We start from the raw sequence: 25,644 nt of genomic DNA on the forward strand, positions 1-25,644 counted from the left end.
TAATTTACAGTGTCCATTATGTGAGGAGATAATATTAATTTCCTATCTGTTTAAGACAGCGTGAAAATGGAGAAAGGAAATGAAGCCTAGCTGTATAGGATGGTCTTGCTATATTTAATTTCTTTATTTACTTTGATACAGTGCAATATGATAATATTTCAGCAGTACATTCCAGAAAAAAATCTGGTGCCTTGACAAGAGTTTAGTAACCAGACTTTTTTCTGCTGGAGTATACTCATTTTACAATGACCACTCTGATTGGCTGTCCAATTAGTATGCACACTTTTGCATAGGAATGAATCTTTATTGTGTAATTGTTATTTTTCTGCAGCTCAGCCAGAAGTTCATACAGGACAGTTTTGCAAAAGCAGGTCTAAATTTCATACACAGTTTCTGCACTTCTTAAAGAATCACTTGGTTTGGTTTGGGTCCTGTCCCTTTTAGTTATCCTACAGTACAATGGCTAATCTCATTTGTAAACAGCTAACATGAAAGGGTAAGGAATTGCTAAGAGACCTACACAGCTTTATACCAGAAAATGTTATAGATGTAGCAGTTAAAATGCATCATTTGGACCCTTGATTTACTGATATGTGTTGCACACATATGATATCTGTGAACTGATATATACACCTGATTGCAGTCAATTATGTTTACTTCAGGAAAAAAGGGTCATTTTCTTTATTAACCAGGAAAGAAGATGCAAGGATAAAATCCTAGTTTACATGTACAAATAAACCAGCAATAGTTCATCCAATACCAAATCTAAGTACAGTAAGCAAAAGAGACTGAAATGTTTAATTCCTTCCAGTCTTCACTGACTCATCACAGCTTACTAACAGACCAGATTTAATGCCAACGCATTTTTATCAGTATTATTTTCTTTATCCCATAGATTCAGCTACTTAACTCTGGTGGGCCTGCATACCCACCCAGTATCAGAAGATCACTGACAGTGAGGATTTGTAAACGGAGTAAGGCATCTGCAGCTGAGAGCCAATATGCAAAATAATCCTAGTTCAAAAGCATACCTGTTTCAGAAATCAAACATTACCTGATCTCACACCAGCTGACATTGTTTGACAATATAAAAAGCTGCACAAAGATCAACATTAATCCTTGATCAGGCCTATCCCCATGGTGTAGATAGATAAAAACTTGACTGTACCTGAGATGACCCGTGTTTCACTAATGCTATTGATGCTATAGGAACTGAGCAAGGAGGATGGGAGTGAGCAGATGACACCAGTTAGCCCATCCCAGTGAAAAAGAGGTATCCTAAACTTGCTGCAATAGCTCCATTAACAGCTTGGTGAGCATTTTGCTCCAAGTGGTATATCACATGCTCAGGTAGATGTGCATGTAAAGAAGCAGGCAAACACTTCCCAAAGATAGCCATAGTAGAACTCGCAAGGCTGACACGTATTTATTTATCAGTCACCCTCTCCAGCACTTTCATGCACCGTGACAGGAGTTTGATACCACTGCATTGCTCACAGCTCTGAATGTCCCCTTCGCACTTGTACACTGGTACTAGAATACTTATTCTCCAATCATCTATCATGTACTTTTTCTCCATATTGCTATAAGTACCCATAGGAGTCATTTATCTCCTAAAATACTAGCAATCTTGATCACATCTCCTGTCCCTTCACCTGGGCCTTCGCATTTCCATGAATTCATTTTATTACTACACTTCATGCTTCATCTGGGGTAAGTTCTCCTTCCTCTTTCATCATAGGCTGTTCTTGTGCCAGTAGAGTTTTTTCTGGGGTTGCTTCATTCAGAAACTAAATTAACTAATTCTTCCATTTGCCCTTGTTGTCCACTGGACTGGTGAACAGATTGTTGCCTGCATCCCTTATTAATGGTGTCTGCCAACTCTTCTTTGCCATTCTGTCATTGTCTTGCAATCTGACAGACCTTTTCTATGGCCATTTGCTAATTCACTTTCCAGAAGGTGGTAGGGGTTCTCCGACACTTTGTTCTTTGCCATTGTAATGTCTCTCTTAGTCTCATTGTTAGCCAACTAGTACTCCTTCTTAGTCTGGTCTGTCTTTTCTCTCACTCCTTCCTGCAAACCTTCTAGGGTTTCCATCTTTCCAAAGACACAAAGTTGGATTTTTTGGTGGAAAACATGAGATTTTGCAGGACAAACTATACCCACAACCACTGCAAAGGACAATGTTATTTCTTTGTAAAAATACATTTTCTGTAGCATTTGAGTTGCTTATGCTGTCTCATATAATATTTATGCATTTTAGATACAAAATAAGTGTTTCTTGCAACAGTTAAAGGAAACAAAAAATACCTGCTGTCCTAAAATGTAACAATATTTCCCAAATAACTGCTGTCCTAAAATGTAACAATATTTCCCAAATAACTGCTGTCCTAAAATGTAACAATATTTCCCGTTCCTCATTTTATTCACAGCACACAAATAGGGGCTGCCCTATGCAAAGAGGGATGGGTAGTAACAAACTCTTTTTTTTTTCTTTTGATAACTTCCTATATGTTTGCATTCCTTATGTATCTTATTTCCTTTCTTGGCTCAACCACAGATCTGTTGTTTTATCTTCAAACATGCTGTTTTGAGATGCTGCAATTCTTCTTCTGCTCCACCTATTTCCTCATCTTCCTGAGATGCTAGAGCATGGAGTATTTCTTGCTAATAAAATGGTGACAAACAAAATGTCAGCTGATTCATAAATCAGTCCATGGAACTCAACTGCCTATAGATAAACATTCAGTCTCTTTTAGTGCAACACAACATTGCGTTTAACATGTTTGATTCACAAATGTGCAAGACTATTATATAAGTTAGACACTGTAATGCTAATATTGATTTAAAGATGCTTTTCTACAATATTCCACCTCTTCTGGCATACTTAAAAGAACGGTACTTACGTATTATCACAACCAGATTTTCACAAAAACAGTGGTTGCTTCCCGATCAGTGAATGTGCAAGTTAATGTGCTTGAAATGGAAAACAGTGTGTTTTCATTAACAAAATAGGTTGGTTTCCGGAGTGCTACCAACACAAAGTACACAACATACTTGCATACTTGCAGTTAAAATGCATCATTTGGACCCTTGATTTACTGATATGTGTTGCTCACATATGATATCTGTGAACTGAATTATACACCTGATTGCAGTCAATTATGTTTACTTCAGGAAAAAAGGGTCATTTTCTTTATTAACCAGGAAAGAAGATGCAAGGATAAAATCCTAGTTTACATGTACAAATAAACCAGCAATAGTTCATCCAATACCAAATCTAAGTACAGTAAGCAAAAGAGACTGAAATGTTTAATTCCTTCCAGTCTTCATTGACTCATCACAGCTTACTAACAGACCAGATTTAATGCCAACGCATTTTTATCAGTATTATTTTCTTTATCCCATAGATTCAGCTACTTAACTCTGGTGGGCCTGCATACCCACCCAGTATCAGAAGATCACTGACAGTGAGGATTTGTAAACGGAGTAAGGCATCTGCAGCTGAGAGCCAATATGCAAAATAATCCTAGTTCAAAAGCATACCTGTTTCAGAAATCAAACATTACCTGATCTCACACCAGCTGACATTGTTTGACAATATAAAAAGCTGCACAAAGATCAACATTAATCCTTGATCAGGCCTATCCCCATGGTGTAGATAGATAAAAACTTGACTGTACCTGAGATGACCCGTGTTTCACTAATGCTATTGATGCTATAGGAACTGAGCAAGGAGGATGGGAGTGAGCAGATGACACCAGTTAGCCCATCCCAGTGAAAAAGAGGTATCCTAAACTTGCTGCAATAGCTCCATTAACAGCTTGGTGAGCATTATGCTCCAAGTGGTATATCACATGCTCAGGTAGATGTGCATGTAAAGAAGCAGGCAAACACTTCCCAAAGATAGCCATAGTAGAACTCACAAGGCTGACAAGTATTTATTTATCAGTCACCCTCTCCAGCACTTTCATGCACCGTGACAGGAGTTTGATACCACTGCATTGCTCACAGCTCTGAATGTCCCCTTTGCACTTGTACACTGGTACTAGAATACTTATTCTCCAATCATCTATCATGTACTTTTTCTCCATATTGCTATAAGTATCCATAAGAGTCATTCATCTCCTAAAATACTAGCAGTCTTAATCACATCTCCTGTCCCTTCACCTGGGCCTTCCCATTTCCCTGAATTCATTTTATTACTACACTTCATGCTTCATCTGGGGTAAGTTCTCCTTCCTCTTTCATCATAGGCTGTTCTTGTGCCAGTAGAGTTTTTTCTGGGGTTGCTTCATTCAGAAACTAAATGAACTAATTCTTCCATTTGCCCTTGTTGTCCACTGGACTGGTGAACAGATTGTTGCTTGCATCCCTTATTAATGGTGTCTGCCAACACTTCTTTGCCATTCTGTCATTGTCTTGCAACCTGACAGACCTTTTCTATGGCCATTTGCTAATTCACTTTCCAGAAGGTGATAGGGGTTCTCCGACACTTTGTTCTTTGCCATTGTAATGTCTCCCTTAGTCTCATTGTTAGCCAACTAGTACTCCTTCTTAGTCTGGTCTGTCTTTTCTCTCACTCCTTCCTGCAAACCTTCTAGGGTTTCCATCTTTCCAAAGACACAAAGTTGGATTTTTTGGTGGAAAACATGAGATTTTGCAGGACAAACTATACCCACAACCACTGCAAAGGACAATGTTATTTCTTTGTAAAAATACATTTTCTGTAGCATTTGAGTTGCTTATGCTGTCTCATATAATATTTATGCATTTTAGATACAAAATAAGTGTTTCTTGCAACAGTTAAAGGAAACAAAAAATACCTGCTGTCCTAAAATGTAACAATATTTCCCAAATAACTGCTGTCCTAAAATGTAACAATATTTCCCAAATAACTGCTGTCCTAAAATGTAACAATATTTCCCGTTCCTCATTTTATTCACAGCACACAAATAGGGGCTGCCCTATGCAAAGAGGGATGGGTAGTAACAAACTCTTTTTTTTTTTCTTTTGATAACTTCCTATATGTTTGCATTCCTTATGTATCTTATTTCCTTTCTTGGCTCAACCACAGATCTGTTGTTTTATCTTCAAACATGCTGTTTTGAGTTGCTGCAATTCTTCTTCTGCTCCACCTATTTCCTCATCTTCCTGAGATGCTAGAGCATGGAGTATTTCTTGCTAATAAAATGGTGACAAACAAAATGTCAGCTGATTCATAAATCAGTCCATGGAACTCAACTGCCTATAGATAAACATTCAGTCTCTTTTAGTGCAACACAACATTGCGTTTAACATGTTTGATTCACAAATGTGCAAGACTATTATATAAGTTAGACACTGTAATGCTAATATTGATTTAAAGATGCTTTTCTACAATATTCCACCTCTTCTGGCATACTTAAAAGAACGGTACTTACGTATTATCACAACCAGATTTTCACAAAAACAGTGGTTGCTTCCCGATCAGTGAATGTGCAAGTTAATGTGCTTGAAATGGAAAACAGTGTGTTTTCATTAACAAAATAGGTTGGTTTCCGGAGTGCTACCAACACAAAGTACACAACATACTGTTGTTGTTTCTTCGTGCTCTTTACTGGCAGCAGCATGTTGCTGCATTGCAAGGCCACCCACTGAATGCTCTTTGTCAGTCCATGCTGTGAAATAACGGCCATTCTACGTACATTCCTTCCAGTTTGGCTTCAATTGTCAGGGCTGCTGTAGCATTCTTTACCGCCGTAGCTGAATGCAAGAATTGGTTAAGGCATTCAGTAGCGGCTTGCCAGTAACAGCAGGTATTCAGGCTTCTGAGGAATGCGGTTATTTACATGTGCATTTTTTAAGTGTAGTGGAAAGTCTGTCGGATCAGAGATATATGCATCTTTTTTGAATGTGGCACCCTCGCTGCAATGTTTTGGCCCTTTTTTTTCCCCATTTCCAATTTATATGAAATGACTGACCTGATTTTATTTGGAAATCAAACAGAATGCCTCTTAGCACTTGGTTCCCGATCATGACAAATGTTCGTTAATGTTGATAAAATGTAATACAGAGTGTTTTCTTTTAACAGTACACCTTATTTTCTGGACTGCTATCAGTACAACGTGCAAGACATGCTGTTGTTCTTTCTACCGGCACCCGTGTTGCTTCCTGCAAGTCTGCCCGTTGAACGTTGTGCCAGTAAACACCATTAAGAAAGAACAACAGCATGTCTTGCACATTGTATCAATAGCAGTCCAGAAAATAAGGTATACTGTTAAAAGAAAACACGCTATATTACATTTTAACAACATTAACGAACATTTGTCATGATTGGGAAGCAAGTGCTATTACCGCAAAAATCTGGTTGCGATAATACGTAAGTACCAAAAGAACTTTATGCCAAAAAAAGAAATTTAATTAACAATCAGGTACAGAATATCTGACTTGGGGTCAGCCGCATAGCATAGATGTATAAATCCGTGACTGTGACCCACATGACCCAAGTTCAGTTAACAATACAAGTTGTGAAGAAACCAATGTTGTATGAAAGAGGAATTAGTAGGCAAAAGTGTGCCTGCTTGTCTAAGTTCAGAGGGTATAGGAATGTATGTGGAGGTCATGCCTAGAGTCATGATTCCCACTTGAGACTGAGATTGCTGATGGAGAAGACAGCAGTGGGACAGAACACTGGAGGGATGTTTCACCATGGAGACAGGCACTGGTTCTCATAGCATGCTCACTGCATACCCACTTAGTGACATACTCCACAGTCTGAGGTTTAATCTTTTATGTCACTCCGCCTGTCTACCATCCCTAGAGGCAGCATTAGTGATGCTGTGGTTACCATTCCTCAACATCTTCCCAGCTCCATTGGTCTTGCTGAACCCACTGGTTTGAGGGGGTTGGCACCCTAAGTTAAATCCAGAGCAACTGGAAGACAAGCAATCAAGGAGGGATGCAAGCAAGGAATACCCATGGCAGATGTTGAACTGCTAGAATGATCACCTTGAATACACTGCATAGTCATAGCAAAAGAAGAAAAAAGAATCTCAGATGAAGTATTGGGGTTGATGTACTTTTTCTTGCAGCAGAAAAAGAAGAGTGAGGTCAGAGATTTTTATCACCAGCAGAAACTCTGTCATGTTTAGCTCTAGAAAACACATTGCAGCATGTAGGACAAAAAGCAGATGAAAGCAATACTTAGACACAGAACTTTCATGTTGAAATGAGGATTGCTATTACCAATAATGTGGCATTCCAACAGTACACAAGAGGTGGGGTACTGACACTTATGAGGGCACAAGTCTGAGATCATACACAAAGTGCATCCCTCATTTCTACGGTCATCCTTGATTTTTCCCCCAAAATTTTGTTTTGTCCCTAACAAAAATTATGATTTTGTAGGAAAACAGAGAAGGTTAAAGTAATTAAACAGTGCTTCACAGTTACAGACTTCTCATTATTCAGAAAACACAGTGTAATACAATTCTATCCTCTCATACTTCAACTGTACAAACCTTTGGAAGCTTACTCTAACTGGGAGTTATTATTTATGATTATAGGCTTGTCCTTGATTCTAGAGATTAAAATTATGCATGCACAAGTTAAGTGTAAACTGCTTTCCCGACAAGTAGCAAGACTGTAGGATTTAAGTCTTTTAAATAATAATGCAGACTCCCCACACATAAGAAGAAAGGATCTAGGAACTGTGACTATTAATGATTTGTTGCTAGATGAGAATGAATTAGGCCACTCGATTCCAACTTTTAGCATATTGTGCCTTATTTATTTATTTATTTATTTATTTAGTTAGTTAGTTAGTTAGTTAGTTATTCATTAATTCATTCATTAGGACCAAAATGTCTCTTTTCAGAGGTGACCCAGTTAGTCAATTAACTTGTACAGTCTACACACAGACAAGGAGAGATGGTGCAAATCCTACCCAGATTTGTAGTATAGGCTTTATTAATTACTGTTGATCAGTAGCTTGTAGACTTATGCTGTCTGCCCTACTGCCAGCAATTACATGGTCAGTCTGAAATATCAGACTTCTTAATTGACCTACACATTAACAACAGTGACCCTGTCTGCTAATGTTAAAGTTGGCCACAAAATGTTAAGAAATGGGCAGAGTATATATTTTGTGGAACTTCCATCCATCCACAACCCTTTTTTCCATTTTTGCACATGGGGGTCAGGGTGTCATTTCAACAGTGACAATCATTTAGAAACAGGATTTACACCACCAGGTGGCTAGTCCTGCCACTGCTGTTCTTCCATACCATACACTTGTATGCACACTCACACCTATGGCCAACTCAGAGTGTCCAATCCACCTATCTTTGGAATGCAGGAGAAAACCAGAGCAAATGGAGGAAACCCACGTGGAGACAGGGAAGACATGCAGACTCCACACAGAAGGCATGCCAGCAGAGAATCAAACCATAGAACCTCTTGCTGTAAGGCAATAATGCTATCTAGTTTGCCACTGCGCTACCCATATTTATTTTTGTGGAACTTGTAACGATAGGAGGTATTGCCAGCCATGCCAGGAGAAGTAGGGCAATGGATGTGTAACATATGCCAGCAGAGTTAGCTGGAATTTTGTAAAGAATCGTATGTCATTTGTATATCAAATTGATTTCTACAGATGCTTGTGTTTGAAATATATTTGTAACGCTGCTTATGTTAAAAATGTAACAGCAATGTGCCCTGCTGGAAAGCAAAGAAATGTACATGCATTATTGTAACAGTTTAAATGTATATATTGTTACAGAGGTTATAGGAAGAGAAGTTAATCTCAGTCCAGCCAACTTTAAAATATATCTGAAATTAAATTACTTTATGGGCTAAGCCATAAAGATGTTATTCCACAGTTCTGAATGGAGCCAGAGATGCAGTGTCGATGCTAGAGAATCATTTTTAGCTCCTGTAGGAAGAGTGGAATGATTTTATTGTTTTATGGCTTCCGAATGCTATAATTAAACTTAGCTAAAGGTCTAGTGTGTACTGTAGCACATAGGTGCTAAACCCAGGCAACATCTAGTGATGGGGGATAGGGTGGGAAACAGAACCAGATGTGCATGATGTCATTCTGTAAGCCAGAAATAATATTTAGATATTAGTAGGAGACTGCTGTCAGTATTCTGTATTCTGTCTTTGATCTGACAACAAAGACCACTCACCCACATCATATTGCCTTGCTCTGTTCAGTAAGTTTGAACATTATTTCTCTACATCAGTCAGTTGAGAATAGTTAATTAAGTATTGTTTTCTGTAACTGTGTGACTCTTTCCTGGTGTATGATTTTCAGTATTTCTTGTGATTGAAACTCTGTTTATTGTAAATAGATATTTAGTATTTTCATGTTATTTTATTATTTATTATTAAATGTATTAGTATTAATTGTACACAGTATAACTGGGTATCCTTGTAAGAGCCTTAAAGTTGCTGGCAAGGGTTCTGGTGGCAGCAATAACTACCTTATAATCTGGATGGAAGGGGGCACAGCAGGTGAATCTGTGCCAGCCTTTCCCAGGTGTGTGTGTGCGTGTGTGCGTGTGAGTGTGTGTGTGCGTGTGTGTGTGTGTGTGTGTGTGTGTGTGTGTGTGTGTGTGTGTCAGCTGCTTGGAGCAGGAACACAAGGCACTGATTAACAGAAAGAGTGCTAGAAGACTTGGTATTGAATCCCAAGTAAGGACTCAACTATAAAGCTGTGTCTGTGGGGAGTCTTATTGGGGGTCTGGAGAGAGAAAGAGAGGAACCAGCTCCCAGACTGAGCATGTTCCCTGTGTGCTCTTAAGGGAAACTGTGCTTGATGCAGAAAACTGCATCTGGAAATATTGTGTGCATCCATTTTTGTCCCAAGTGAACATCCCTCTCCAGTGTCGGTGGTGAGAATTCAGGCTCCTTGATTACTGGCCCAGAGTGGAGACATCATAGAACTTACCACCTAAAAACACTAAATTAAAAATCTCTGCAGAGAAGTGTAATGACATATGCATTGGCATTGACTGTGTCATTTCCCAAAAAGTAAAAAACATGTCTTCAGGGAAAGAAGATGAGGGTGATCTTGTAGCAAGGAACGTTTAGTGTGAATATCCTGGAGGGGGGATATAAAGCAGTGTCTTTGGGGAGGTGAGGAGGGAAAGATGATGGATTATTTTCTTTCTTTCAGAAAATGGTTAAATTGATTTTTTTTTTTTTTTGCTTTACTGTGGGCTGTGTACTAGCATATTTACATATATATATATATATACATTTCATTCCCTTCTCTCTATATTTCATTCCATTCTTCTGTCTATATACCTTGCTCTGACTCTATTTTTGATGGTGATTCTTTCAGAATGCCAACTCTCTTGCCTATATATATATATATATATATATATATATATAAAATGCATGCATATATTGTGTTTTTCAGTCACTCCGTATATAATGTAATTTATCTATTGCATTTATACCCTAAACCCAACTATGATATTCACTTTGTATATAATATATGTATATATATATATATATATATATATATATATATATATATATATATATGTATATATACTGCATTTCGTCATTCACTCTGTATATAATGTCATGTATCTGTTGTTTCCTCAGGCTGAGACTGAAAGGGGTCTAATGGAATCAGTGCTCTACCCCAGTTAATAATTTCAAAATAAATAAAATAAAATATTTGGTGCCTATCAGTGTTCCCAAATGGAATAAGTTTATCGCTAAGGAACAGAACCTGAGTAGTGTCATGCAGCATGGGACTATGTTCTTGATGTGGCTAGGATACACATAGGATATTAGCCCAGATTATTTTAAGGGTTATGTTTGAACAACACTAGCATCCAGCTTCAGAGCAAGATATGTTTCCTAATTTCAGGTTTGGGGACATAGGCATCCTCTAGTGCCTGAATATGACATTTGTAGCAGAGGTTGATGAGGCAACTTAGGTGACTCATTAGAGTGTAATTTGAGGTTTGGCTGGTGCTAGCCTGCACTGGGAAACAGAAAGACCTGTGTGAAGTTTGCAGCATTTATATATCATTATATTTCTATTTCCACTTGCTGAAAGAAAGCCTCACTTAGTCATCTGTTTGCTAATGCTTTTACCACCATAATTTATTTAGCCTGGTTAGTAAGATAAAGTGTAAAGCCCAACATCCAAAAGTTGTTTTGAATGTGTTTATTCTTTCACTTTAGACAGCCATAGTATCTAGCATTTTCTGGATATATTTCAATCTCTCTACTTTTACCACAGTCTGTATTTACTAGAGTACCCATGTTACATATATTTTTCTTCATTATGTAACATTCTGTCATTGATCCTGTTTTTTCCCTTGAGGAATGTTCTCTTGTTACTCGCATATTTATTTTATTAAAATATTTCAATGATTTTAAAATTTATAATATATCATTGTAGATTAATGTGGCAAAAATTATAATATAAATAAGGTAGACTACATAAATAAATATATTAAAAGAAATCTCCATGTGGAACTCAGCTGACATAAAAGAATCCTCCTGAAGAAGTGGTACTTTAGGTACCTGCTGAAATATGTTTCAGAGACAAATGCCCAAAACATAAAAGGTCCAGAAGATTTGGGCAAGGAAGGCCAAAGACAACCGGCCAGATGTTAAGTAATGAATCATGTCAAGAGCCAGCAGTCCCTTACTTGACCATCTAAGTGAACTGGACAGGAAGCATATCTCTCAACCCCATTCGTTCAAGAAATCCGGACAAAGCATAAAATAATAGGGAGACAAAGGCCCAAAATAGGGACATATTTTAAATATTAGTCTTGTAAACTTAGAAAGTTTATAGACTACCAGGATTTATGTTAGTATGCAACTCATATGTATGTCATTATTTACTGAGTTAAATCCCCAGTGATTTGTCAGAAAACCACAAATTTTATAAAGAACAGACCAAAACATGAGGCAAAAATCTGGACATTCTGTGAAAATCTATACAGCTGAGAGATATGCCAAGAAGTAGAGAACCAGTAGCTTTCTTAGATAAGCAAAATCTAAATTGCATATCATTTGATGCATAAGAAGAAGGGGCATACAAACAGACATCAAGAGAACAAAAGACCATGAGCTGGTAAAGTACTCTCTGACCAAAACATAGTGTTCCAAAGCAAAATGAAAGAGAGTACTCCATGGCTGTAAATTACTTTAATCTAAACAATAAAAGCATACAAAAAGGCAAGGGCTTTCACAGTCAATCTACATGACTGCTTCCTCAGACCTCATTTTGCTTTGGATAAAAACAGACATGGTAGTAACTGGTAGTCACTGCATATCTTTTACAGCTGAGTCATGATGTAAAATGTCTGCGGAACTCCGGCCAAATCCCATGACACTCACCTTTATACCTTGTGCAACTGTGACAAGTCACCATTCAAAAGCCTGAGGTAAAGAACACTGCAGTAGTCTAATTATGATGATTACCACTGTGTGAGTCACTGGACAGAACAAGGTTTAGAATCCATAAAATGTTTTTTAATGAAAAGATATGATGTCTTCATGAAAGCTGACAACTGGACTTTCACTGTAAGTCTGTTAGTAAGAGTCATTTGTGGCTCACAAATCTGTAAGACAAGTTCAGTCTGCTCCCCAGTGTATAAAACAATGGGAAAGGGAGTAAATGGGGTGATGGATGGTGGCATACAATTGCATCATCTCTGTCTTTGTGGATTAAGTTTCAGTTAAAATACTGTATGTATCACATATACAGTGTTAAGATTATTACTCCTTCTCATGTCAACCATCTTCTGATTATTCTGACTGCTGTAATTTGTATGCATTATGTCTGTTCCTTTCTTAGATTTATATCTTACATTTGTGTTGTTATTTTCTTGTATTTGTATTGTTATTTTTGTGTAGTTGTATTATTCTACCTGGCTGAACTTGAAAATGGTCCTTAAAGATAATTTCTTCACCCCAGTCAACAAAATAAATAAGTTACTTAATATATGAATACATTTTCTGACATCCAGTTAAGAGATGATTCCAGACAATCATCAAGACTGGTAAAGCTGATATCTGATTCCTGAATAAGAGAGAAAGAGTTGGGTGTCATCAGCAAGTGATTGATAATGAATGGTATCTACATAAGTGACAGTATATGCATCATGAGCAGGGGGTGGTGTTAATGCATCTGGTACTCCACATTCCCAGAGGTGAGTCTGTCTCCCTGTCCCGTTTACACACCATGTGGTACATCGGGCAATGAGCACCTTTCAGCACTCATTGTTTCTGTAGCACTTACAGGTTTTATGGGCTCAGGTTGCTAGCCTAAGGCCCAACCCTCCTCTGAGGGGGCACCACACACACTTGCACTCACTCACACCTAGGGCCAGCTTAGAGTATCCAATCCACCTACTGCATGTGTTTGGAATGTGGGAGGAAACCAGAGCACTCGCAGGAAACCCATGGGAATGCAGGGAGGACATGCAGACTCTGCACAGAACGCACCCCAGCTGAGAATTGAACATCTTGCTCTGAGGTGACAGCTGTAACCGCTACACCACTGCACCGCCCTCCAAAAGTGAGTACCAGAAGAATTTACCCTCAGGACTACCCACCATGAGTGGCCTGAAAGATAACATGCAAATCATTTAAGTTCGGTGACAGAAAAAAAACAATGCAGTACCAGAACCTAAGTCATAATGCCCTGGTCCACAGAGTCAGTAACAGATCAAGGGGGATGAATGTAGAATATAAATTTATATCTTGTGCCATAACAATGTCACAACCTGAGTGATGGCTATTTCAGTGCTATATTTAAATATAAAACTAGATTGATATGCATCACTGAAGCCATGAGATGTAAAGTGCAAATTCATCTGCACATATGCCATTTTATCTATAAACTTTCCAATAAACTGAAGCTTAGAAGTTGGGTTCTAACTTTGCAGTACGGAGGATATAAAAGTCTCTTTCAGTCACAATGGGAAAAAAATCCCTATTCTCAACAAGGAGTAATTTGGAAAAATAACTAGCTTTACCAAACGAAGCACAATTGAAATAGTTTCAGCTAGTTTGCTGAGTCAGGATCAAGCTTGCAGTAGGTAGGGCACAATGATGAGCCTGTAGTCATATAATCAAAGTCAACATAACAAAACTCAAACCAGCAAACGTGCAGGATATTAGCACAGAATACACTTCAATGCACCACAGATGAATCATGGGGAAAGAGTCACTTGGTTAAAGCAACCTCATGTTCATGTGCAGAAAAGTGTGAAGAGTATTCACAATGTAAAGATGATAAAACTGTATAAACAGTAATATATGCCAGGCTGCCAGCCAGCCACCAGGAGGAAGAGTGGTGCTGGATGATTTAATGAAGCAGATGTCTTGCTAGACAAATAAGCAACTTTCTTATATGAGATTTTGGTTTTATATACAGCATAATGAGCATCAAAACTAAGGATGCTCTCCACATACAGCTCCTCTTCCATCTGTACTCTTTCCATCATTCCAGGTTTGCTGTGCACAAGGAACTCAGAGTCAAACTATGGGGTACGTTGAACAGCAGATCTGAGATGTACACAGACCAGGGTGACAGTATTCAGAACACCTCCCATGGCCATATTAGTGGGCATAACTAGTGAATCTGGATCATATGCATTATTTATATCCCCTCCCCGTAGCTTATTCACCATAGGAGTCAATTTGTCGCACATGATAGTCCATAAATTTCAACAATGAACTAGTTCAGTATCAAGTAGCAAAACTAGTGAAAACCCAAACTGATATGAACCAAATGATGACTATTCCAAGAGAATGGCACTACCAGTCTGCAAACCATGGTGGAAGACCAAGCACTACCAGTCTGCAAGCCAAGGTGGAAGACCAAGCCCAATAGTAACTGTAATTCAAACACATGCAAATTAGCCAATAACGAGGTCTTTCCTCATTGTGGTTAACATGCCTCTGAATCACAAAATACCAATTTGTGGAAGCAGGGCCTTTTTCGAGTGAGCCATACAGCTAGCGCCCAGCCCTTGCATGAATTCCCTTACGTGTATGCCGTGTGAGTCTGTGTGTGTGTGTGTGTGTGTGTGTGTGTGTGTGTGTGTGTGTGTGTGTGTGTGTGTGTGTGTGTGTGCGTGTGTGAGTGTGTGTGTGTGTGTGTGTGTGTGTGTGTGTGTGTGTGTGTGTGTGTGTGTGTGTGTGTGTGTGTGTGTGTGTGTGTGTGTGTGTGTGTGTGTGTGTGTGTGTGTGCGTGTGCATGCCATTTCTCTATGTATGTGTTTGCGATTTCCATTTGAAGTAGTTGTACCTTTATCATTGCTGAAGAAAATGAACTTAGAATGCCACCAGCAAAAAAAGTAAAAAAAACTGTCAAAGCATGCTGTGATTGCTTCACTGGAAAGTGTAAAAATACCTTGTATCATGAATACCATATACAACTGATTTCATATAATAACTGATATGGTCAGCTTGGCAAATAACTATCTGATTCTATATCTGTGTCTTATCTGACAACAGTTATTCCCCTCCAAAAAGGTGGCTTAGCAACAGACCTGGGGAATTATAGACCCATAAGTTTGATCAGCCTCATCTGTAAGGCCATGGAACGTATCATCATGGACCTCATAAAAAAAGACATAGGTGACCTAGAAACCCTGGTGCCGACCCAATTTGACTTTGTCAAGGGCAGATCCTGCCTGTTAAACCTGGTGGATTTCTTTGAAAATGTGACCAGGGCCACTGACAAGGGAAAATCTGTGCATACAGCATACCTTAACTTGGCCAGGGCCTTCTACACCAATCCCACACTCAGGCATTACCAATAAACTCAGGAAACTGAATGTAAACCTCTTTGTTGTAAGCTGGGTTGCCAACTGGCTCACAAACCAGTCACACGCTATCAAAGTGGGTGACTCCATATCAACCAGCACACGTGTCACCAGTGGGGTGCCACAAGGTTCAGTGCTGGGTCCCCAACTGTTTGGTATATACTTCTCAGACGTTTAGGCAAAAACTAAGGGTCTGTGACTGACCAGGTCTGCAGATGAGTGCAAACTGGGTACAATTATCGAATCCCCAAATGATATGTGCAAACGTCAGGAGGGTCTTATAGACCAATGACTGGTGTCTTAGTCACAGTCTCAAACTAAATGCAAAGAAATGCATCATCATTTCCTTCGGTAAAAACAATGTCCGTTCACACTATCAAATTAACAACAATACTCTATGTACCTATGAAGTGGTAAGGGATCTGGGATCACAAGTAGACTATGACCTTAACTTTGACCACCATGTGTCTACTGTAGTTAGAAAGGCTTTCTATGCACCACACTTCATTAGCAAAGGCATCGCCACTAGAGCAAAGGAGGTTATAGCCCCTCTATACCCATCACTAATCAGGCTTATAATTGAGTATAATGCCCCTTTTGGCATGTACTGTACAAAGCACCTGCAGCAATTGGAGAGACCTCAGAGGTTTCTAACAAAGAAGATCAAGGGCCTTCAGCATGTGCCTTACACAGACTGACTAAAGTCCCTGTCACTATATTCTGTATTGTATACACTTCTTAAGGGAGACTTATGCATAGCTTACAGAGCAATCTCTGACTCAAACCTAATCAATTTGCTGCACATCCATAAATCAAACTGGACTAGAGCCACCTCTTCCAGGGAGCTAAATATGGTCTGCAACTTGAATAGGACATGTTGGAGGAACAGATTTGTCTCCCAGTGACTGCCGCATCTTTGGAATAGACTGCCAATTCATGGGAAGAAGAGCACCTCTATGCCACTGTTCAAATGGAACCTGGATGAGTGGATGGGGCACCATAATTTCTTACCGGGGATAGCAACCACAACCCTCATGGACATGGGCAGTCATTACTAAATACAGTCCTGGGTATTGACTAGAGTATCATTGGTATTACATTGGGATAAAACATCTAGGAATGAAATGACCTCTGGGTCAATAGCCTAGTAACCTCCTATGATACATTATTATGCTCCTCCTCCACTCCTGGCTAAGTTCTTACCCTAACTCTGCTTATAATGTCCCACTACTCACTTTTTAGTCAAAGTCATTCATGTCCTTTTCTCTACTCTAACCCCCCAATCAACTTCTACCTAACCTAACTCTCATTGACAGCTCGAACTGCCACAACGCTTAATCTACCTTGAAAAACATACTCCATGTTGTATATCTAAATGTCAGTCTTGTAAATAATTTTTAGCTATGTTATATACTTCACTAAATTTGTTGTATGCCTGGAACATTTCTCCCTTGGTCTCTGCTGAAAATAGGTTTTGTCTTAATCGGACTTTCCTGGTCAACAAATGTTAAATAAATAAATAAATAAAATAAAAAAAAAATGTTTATATGTTTCTGTACCATGTTGTTTTAAATACCTGTATGTTATCTGAAAATGGGCATCTGTTTGCCCATTTAGACTATCCCTTAACAAATACAATAAATAAATAAATGTTGTTGTTTGTCTTTCGGCTTTTACCGGTAAGGGGTCACCACAGTGGAACTCCGGTCTGCTAATGATTGGCAGTAGATTTTTATGAAACGCCGAGGTGCCAGCACTACGCCCAACCTTCAACGAAGGCACGCCCATTACAAACCTAAAGTCAATAAAAAAGCATTAACAACTTACATCTTTCAATGCAGAATACTAATAGGTTTTCAAGAATCTCTAATCTGAATATAAAATACTTTTTTTTGGTGCATTCTATTCTGGATTAGCAGTTTTATACACAACTGAAATGCAAAATAGTTCATATTAGTAAAGAAATTAAAGCACAAGACAGGAGAAATATAGTAGCTTAGTCTACTACTGTGTAACCTAAGTGTAACATTATAACATGTAAAAATGCATTTTTTAAGTCATATCCAATGGTTGTAATAGAGAGTCTTGAAAGCAGCTTCAGATGAGTTGATATTTAGGGTCAAAGGTTATTATACAGAAAATATTAAACATTCAGAATGTCTACATATACAAGCTGATGGCTTGAAGCATCCATCTAAGATTGAGAGAATCTTTCATAGACAAAGAAAAATCTTAACCACTGTATCAGTGTACTGCTGACTTGCAGTGGAAACAATTACTGTAATTATATGGTTAATTATAAGTAGTCCGTGGCTTATATTATCTGAGAAATGTGTCAACTGTCACACTTTTTATTCCTAACTCTTTAGCATTTATTTCCATTGTGATCACAGAAGCATACGTCCTCAAAATTTCCAGAGCTATGCTCACATCTGCAGAGACATAAGTCTATCTAGACAGGTCTACTTATTGCATTGTATTTAAAGCCGAACATACTGCATACTGCTAAGAGATTAAGTATTGCTTCCATATTATAACAACTTAATTACAAAACATTTTTTTTCTCCAATATTTAGGTCCTGGTCTGGCATTTATTGCATACCCAAGGGCTGTGGCTATGATGCCATGTTCTCCACTTTGGGCTGCCTTCTTCTTTATAATGATCATTCTCTTGGGACTGGACAGTCAGGTACAATATTTTATTTGTTTCTGATGCATTCAAAACCCAGAACTTACCAACAACACTCTCTCTCTCTAAACAATTCTGTGTTATCTACCTCAGTGGTACGAAGAGGTAGCATTTGTGAGAAAAAGTTGCTATAACATTAGCAGATAAGGAATTTAAAGCATAAATCTACAATGCATAAAGGACATAAAAAACATTACAAACAATGACTATGATGATGCCATGTTGTTTAGAAAGGTAACAGCTGAATATATTACTGTGGAAATCACATATACATAGTGTGGATGTATTAAAGATAATGAATATCAGTGACAGCTACCCCTATGTACATGTTGCTCAGAACCCATTCAGAAGAGGAGGGGAAAAGTAAGAAAAAAAAACGGTCATATAAACATTTGTCATCTATTCTGCATGTTTGTTTCCTCTATCATAATAATGTTTTTTTTCACATGTTGCCTATATTCTTTCATTGATATCTCCTTGTACTGCTGTCTAGTCACTGTTTGACAAATTGTACCTTTGTTAAGGAGACAACACAGATAAGTTAAAGTGGATGCCACCGGTAGATGGGCTGAGGGCAGCAGTCAGCTAAAGTGAGACAAGAGTCAAATGGTTGCCATAAAAAGACATACTTAACATTTAGCAGTTCTTATAGTATGAAAGAAATTTGATCAGAGTTGTTTTTCCTTCTCTTTTTGTTTTCCCAACGTGTGAGGGACACATTATTGATTACTTCTGACTTTTCCTATTCTTAAATCAAGGTAGCCCCATACCTTTATGCAGAAAAGATTTGTATTCTTCAAACAAAACATAGAAAGACTTCTATTTTCAGCTTTGCTTCACTTTGTTTTTATAGAACCATGGTAGTTGCCAACTGACTAGCAACCAGAAGATGTGGCACTCTGGACAGTTCCCATGTACTTTGACTGCTTAAGTATATGTTATCAGCTCGAGCCACTAGGTTCTTAAGGCAGGAATGTCTGAACAATATTTTAGCATTTAAGCATTCATCTAGTTCAAGCTTCTGTGAAACAACAGCATTATCCATTTATAAAAATAAATAAATAAATAAATCACTTTTACGTTTATGCCATCAGGTATTTTTCAGTCAAACTCTTTCTTTTCATTTTTATATTTAAATATGGAATAATCTTAAAGGTGCCTAATATGTAAAACCAGTGCGTACTTCACTTTGCTTCCTTCACCTTGTCTGTATTTATTTGAAATCCATTATGCTAAACCATAATATCTGAAGAAATAATAAATGTTTATATTAAAGAAAATGATGAGAATGACTTACCTTTGACATATAAGAGCTTTCTTGTTTATTGATGAAGTGCTATTTAAATATAATGAAGAAAGCATGTTATTCTTTGTGTTTCTTGTATGGAAGAGCTCTTCCTATAGGTCTGTGCAGTTAGTCACAGCTCTGTGAATACCTTAGAGTGCTTCTAATAACCTGCTATTTGTAGTGTCTTTTTGTGAGAACTTTGTCTCCGATAACATTACATAACTGCATCTCCCACATACTGTGTCAGTTTGTTTAGGTAGTTATCAGCAAATGTGAACATTATTATGTTATCTCAGAATACCAATTTCAACCAAGCTGTTTGTAGAGACTGTTGGGAAGTGCAAATCCATGGTCCCAAGTATTTACTAAAGTCGGTAGAAGGGGGAGTAGCACCTATGATGTTTGGAGATGATTTAATGGAGTACTTTGTCTCTCTAGAAGAACAGTCTAAGTCTTCACACAAAAGGCAACACTCTTCTTAGTGCAAACCAGTGCATCTTCACAAAATTATTGACCCAATATGTCATATAAGTCTGTAGTGTTGTGAAATGCTTACATACATGGGATTAGGTGCATAATGCCAAGGTATGCCCATTTATTTTGCATCACATCTGTTGTGCAGTATCACTTTTGCATTTAGTATGTGCATGTCTGTGGTGATCCTGCCCTGTGTTTGTTGAAGAGTTGCAGGGAAGATACACCTGTATATTATGATATCACTTGCATTTATGATGTTTCCTTTGGAAACCACTCTATGTAGATGGTGATACTTCCACTTTCATGCTTGGTGTGTTTAACTTTTGTAGACACCAATGCATCCTTTACCACAAATGTATGTTGCATTTGCAGCACAGAAAACTGTTTGCTGTCTACATTTGCCTGTGACAATATGTTGCATAACCACACCATACACAAGCAGCTGTATATCTCATTAGTGGTATAAAAAAACAAGGAACCACTGTAAAATTCATTTACAATAGTTTCATAAATAGAGTAAGAGAGATTATGCATATTATAAATTTCTCTATATATCAGTGTGTGTGTGTACATATATATAATTATATATATATATATATATATATATATATATATATATATATATATATATATATATATATATATGGACCTACTTGAAATTATCAAAAAGCCATATCATCAAGTTGCATGACAAGATGAAAATCACAAAAGTTTATAATACCAAACATCCAGATCATCAGAAGTTTTCACCACATAAGTAAACACCTGGCCTACCTGGTGAGCTTTGCCATTTTTGCCACTGTAGTGCAATCTAGGAGTTGGTATATCTAGTTGAGGGTGTGTGGGGGCAAAGCCCCCCACTCTGGTGGGTTTTGTTTGCTTCTTTTTTTTTTTTAAGTTTTGTTGGTTAAGTGTTTACTTACATGGCGAAAACTTCTGATGATCTGGATGTTCGGTAATATAAACCTTCATGAATTTTGTCTCGTTGTGCAACTAGATGATATAGCTTTTCGATAATTTAAAGCCATATATATATATATATATATATATATATATATATAGGTTCATAGGTTCATAGGTGTGTACTAGGCTAATGGCCCTGGAGCCTTTACAAGCCTAGCCCATAGGATTACCCTAGCATCGTGCCACCTGACCTTAGTTCCCAGTGCCTCTGTCGAGTAGAGCCACTGGAGTGATCCCCGGGTGAATTTTCTATTTCCCATACACTCATAGGTTCATAGGTTCATAGGTTCATAGGTTTATACTAGGCTATCTGCCCTAAGGCATTTATAAGCCTAGCCCAACTTTTTGTGCCTTATATGAAAAAATACTGTGCCCATTAGTTTGTTGTGCCTCTGTCCAGCAGTGACACAGAGATGATTCCCGGGGTAAACCTACGATCTCCCATCCACAGGTCTAGATTTCTCTTGAACAGAGTCAGCGAGGTGCTCTGCCTCACATGGACCGGGATTTTATTCCACAGCATAGGGAGTCTCTGAGTGATAAATCTATCCCTCCAGCACGTCCTATTTATATCCGTGCTAAGGTTTAAGTCGCTTGCTCTAGTGGTTTTGGTGGATTTGGACTTTTTGAGGTGGAGCATGTCCATTAATTCCGGGTTGGACATGGCCTTGTATGTCAGGCACATGTCACCTCTGAGCAGACGGTATGCGACTGAATAGAGCTGGAGTTTCTTCAATCTGGCAGCATATGACAGTTTTGGGAGTCCCTTTATCCTTTGGGTGGGGAACTTTTGGGGTCTCTCCAATTGCTGCAGATGTCGGGTGAGATACATCCTGAATGGGGCATTGTACTCGATCATTGGTCTGATAAGTGAAGAGTACAGGGGAACAATGACCTCACTAGATCTGGATGTGAATCCCTTCATGATCAGGTGGGCAATGTAGAAGGTCTTTCTAACCACTTTAGCAATGTGAGTGTCAAAAGAAAGGCCACTGTCAACCTGGGTCCCCAGGTCCCTGATAACCTCTTCTGTGCTTAGTGGATTGCCACCTATATGGTAGCTTGGGGTTACCTTGTTTTTCCCGAAGGGTATGACTATACATTTTTTGGCGTTTAACTTCAGGCCATGGCTCTGGCACCAGCTATCTGTTTCTGTGAGTCCCTTCTGAAGGATATCCGTGTCCGATGCACTTTCCACTATGGCGCCCAGTTTGCAGTCGTCTGCAAACTTTGTCAGCCAAAGTCCTCCCAAGATTACTCTTGAAGAGGGCCAGTGAGGTGCTCTGCTTGACATGTATGGGAAGTACATATATATATATATATATATATATATATAGGTTCATAGGTTCATAGGTGTGTACTAGGCTAATGGCCCTGGAGTCTTTACAAGCCTAGCCCATAGGATTACCCTAGCATCGTGCCACCTGACCTTAGTTCCCAGTGCCTCTGTCGAGTAGAGCCACTGGAGTGATCCCCGGGTGAATTTTCTATTTCCCATACACTCCTCAAGATTACTCTTGAAGAGGGCCAGTGAGGTGCTCTGCTTGACATGTATGGGAAGTACTCTGCCTGATATGTATGGGAAGTCTATTCCATAGCATGGGCAGTCTCTGGGTTATGAATCTGTCCCTCCAGCTTGTTCTGTTGACTGTGGTAATGAGGTCAAGGTCTCTGGAGCGTGTAGTGCGGAGGGATTGGGATTTCTTTAGATGTAGCATTTCTAACAGAGCTGGGTCAGACATGGCTTTGTAAGTCAAGCAGAGATCGCCTCTAAATAGGTGATATGAGACAGAGAATAGTTGGAGTTTTTTGAGTCTGTCCATAGAGGACAAGTGTTTAAGGCCTAAGATCCTCTTTGTGAGGTATTTTTGTGGCCTCTCCAGTTGTTGTAGGTGTCTAGTGAGATACATGCCAAATGAGGCATTGTACTCGATGATTGGCCTAATAAGAGAAGAGTAGAGGGAGACAATGACCTCTCTCTTCCTGGATACAAAACCCTTAGTAATGAGATGTGCCACATAGAAGGACTTTCTGACCACAGTGGCAGTGTGGTGGTCAAAAGAGAGGTTGCTGTCAACCTGCATTCCCAGATCTCTTATGACGCCTTCTGTGTTCAGTGGACTGCCATCGATGTGGTAATTCATGGGAACTGGGTTTTTCCCAATGGGGATGATGACACATTTTTTGGCAGTGAGCTTAAGGTCATGGTTCTAACACCAGTCATTGGTCTCAGTGAGGCCTTTCTGTAGGATGTCAACATCACTTGGGGAATTAATTATGGCTCCCAACTTGCAATCGTCTGCGAACTTTGTCAGCCAGAATCCCTTCGTGTTGACCTGGACTTCAGAGAAGTAGATACCAAACGGGAGAGAACCCAGGACTGAACCCTGTGGGACTCCACTTGTGACTGGTCGACAGTCTAGCTACTTTCACACTCTGGGTTCCATCTGTGAGCCAGTTTGCAACCCACCTAGTGATATAGGGGTTGATGCCTAGCTTAGTGAGCTTTTCTGTGATTCCTGAGTGGGGAATGGTATCAAAGGCCTTGGCCAGATCAAGGTAGGCTGTATGAACCACCTTGCCTTCATCCACAACTCTGGTGATGGACTCTAGGATTTTACTGTTTCACAGTTTACAAGGTCAAACTAGTCTTCAAGTAAGGGTGGAAGTTTGTATCCTCTAATAGCTTTCATGAGCTTACATCGGAGCAGCTTCAAAATATATTGCCTCATATACACTGACAGACAACTTCCAGAAAGCAGAGACTGTTTAAAAGAATTCTGTGCATGAGACTTCTAACCAGTCTGCATTCAAGTTGCAATATTACCGATCCATCCATCCATCTATCTATAACTCCCACGTTCACACGTAGTTGAGGTATCACATCAACAGTGACCATCATCTATAGTCAATGTTCACACCACAGGGTGGCTTGCTCTGCTGCAAACTGATGCAGCAAATCTACTGATGATGTAATGTAATCTCAGCTACTTGACCTTGTGAAACAGAAGCCTGTAGGACTCAGGCTATGTGCCACTGGTACAGTTGTCCCATGTACAATCACTAAACAATGGAGTGCACATAAACATAAGAACAGTAATGTGGCAGATTATGTGCACCTTAGGCACTGGGCAGCTTTCAAACTACACACCCCAGACACACATACACACTTTTTTGACCTTGCATAAAATGCTTATGTTCTTTTGGACTCACCTTCAGGATTTAGAGGTTCTCAGGTACTTAATCTAAAGCTCTACAAAGATCATAAGAAGCCTAGCCTTACATTACCATGACAGGTTGTGTCCCTTATACTTTGTGAACAAATAACCTAGAGATGGGCAGAGCAAGGATATGCTTTTACCCCAGTGTCAAGGAGCACTGACTTCACTAACAATACATTGGTATATTAAATTAAGCTCTTCTAAACAAGATAAGTGTCAATTCCAAGTTTCATTGAGTTTTGCAATCAGAGCCAGATCATGGTCAAATGGAGCCCTAGACAGGGTAATGGATAGGGGTCCTCCCTACACACAGACACCTACCCACCTCTTACACACACACACACACACACACACACACACACACACACACACACACACACACACACACACACACACACACACACACACACACACACACACACACACACACCTCTCTTACTTGCCTGTCCATGCCCGAAGTCCAAAGGTCTTCTGGTACTCAAATTCCATCTGCGTAGAAGATGAAGACATAAATAAGACATTGCACAGACAAAAAAGATTAAGACAAACAGACTGTACACACGTGTTGCATCTGTGTGAATGGATGCAAGGATGCAAAGGGTGTTCTTAAAAGAAGAAAGCCCTTAGTAATCTTTTTAAATTAAAAAATTAATCTCCTGGCCAGCAGGCCCCCCTCTTAGCGAGTGGGTGCTAGAAGACTGCCTTGGTTGAATAGTGCTGGATTTAGTTATGTTTGTAATACAAATAGTAGCACCTACAGTACACCTGGGACTAGTTATTCCTTCTGTGCCACATAAGCAACAATACATTTCAGCTACTAAACCACACCAAATCCTTGGACACAACCGCTGAAATGCAGTTTTCTAGTGAATTTAGGGATCCTGTCTAAATACGTGAAAGTAAGATACCAAATGTGTGGAGAAATTGATGGGGATCAGGGACTGAGGACCTCTGTGCATTCATAAGGGTATTGTTTTTCAACAGTATGGATTGTAAGAAAATAAATACATCAGCTTTACATATCATACAGAAAACGTAATGTCTTGAAAATACGATACAAAACAAGGAATCTTATAAAAGGCAATTAATGATATTAAACATGGAGCTTTCTGCTTGAAAATCGGAAATAATGAGAAAAATAATCTTGTAATACTGAGGTTCATACATGAGAACCTCTTCATAATAAATGCATTAGAGAAGGTTCT

General features: G+C 38.9%; 1 protein-coding gene across 1 annotated transcript in view; it reads left to right on the top strand.

Annotated features, from left to right (window-relative positions):
* The window catches only part of LOC122815716 (sodium- and chloride-dependent GABA transporter 2-like), a 925,986-nt gene that overhangs the window by 740,756 nt on the left and 159,586 nt on the right, over positions 1-25,644 (top strand). The window contains exon 10 of the mRNA XM_044088464.1: positions 18,378-18,490. Within this exon, the coding sequence (XP_043944399.1) occupies positions 18,378-18,490 (113 nt within the window). The remainder of the gene's footprint in view (positions 1-18,377; positions 18,491-25,644) is intronic.

The sequence above is a fragment of the Protopterus annectens genome, chromosome 11.part0 (assembly GCF_019279795.1).
Source record: "Protopterus annectens isolate FY-2018-M chromosome 11.part0, PAN1.0, whole genome shotgun sequence".
NCBI lineage: Eukaryota > Metazoa > Chordata > Ceratodontiformes > Protopteridae > Protopterus > Protopterus annectens.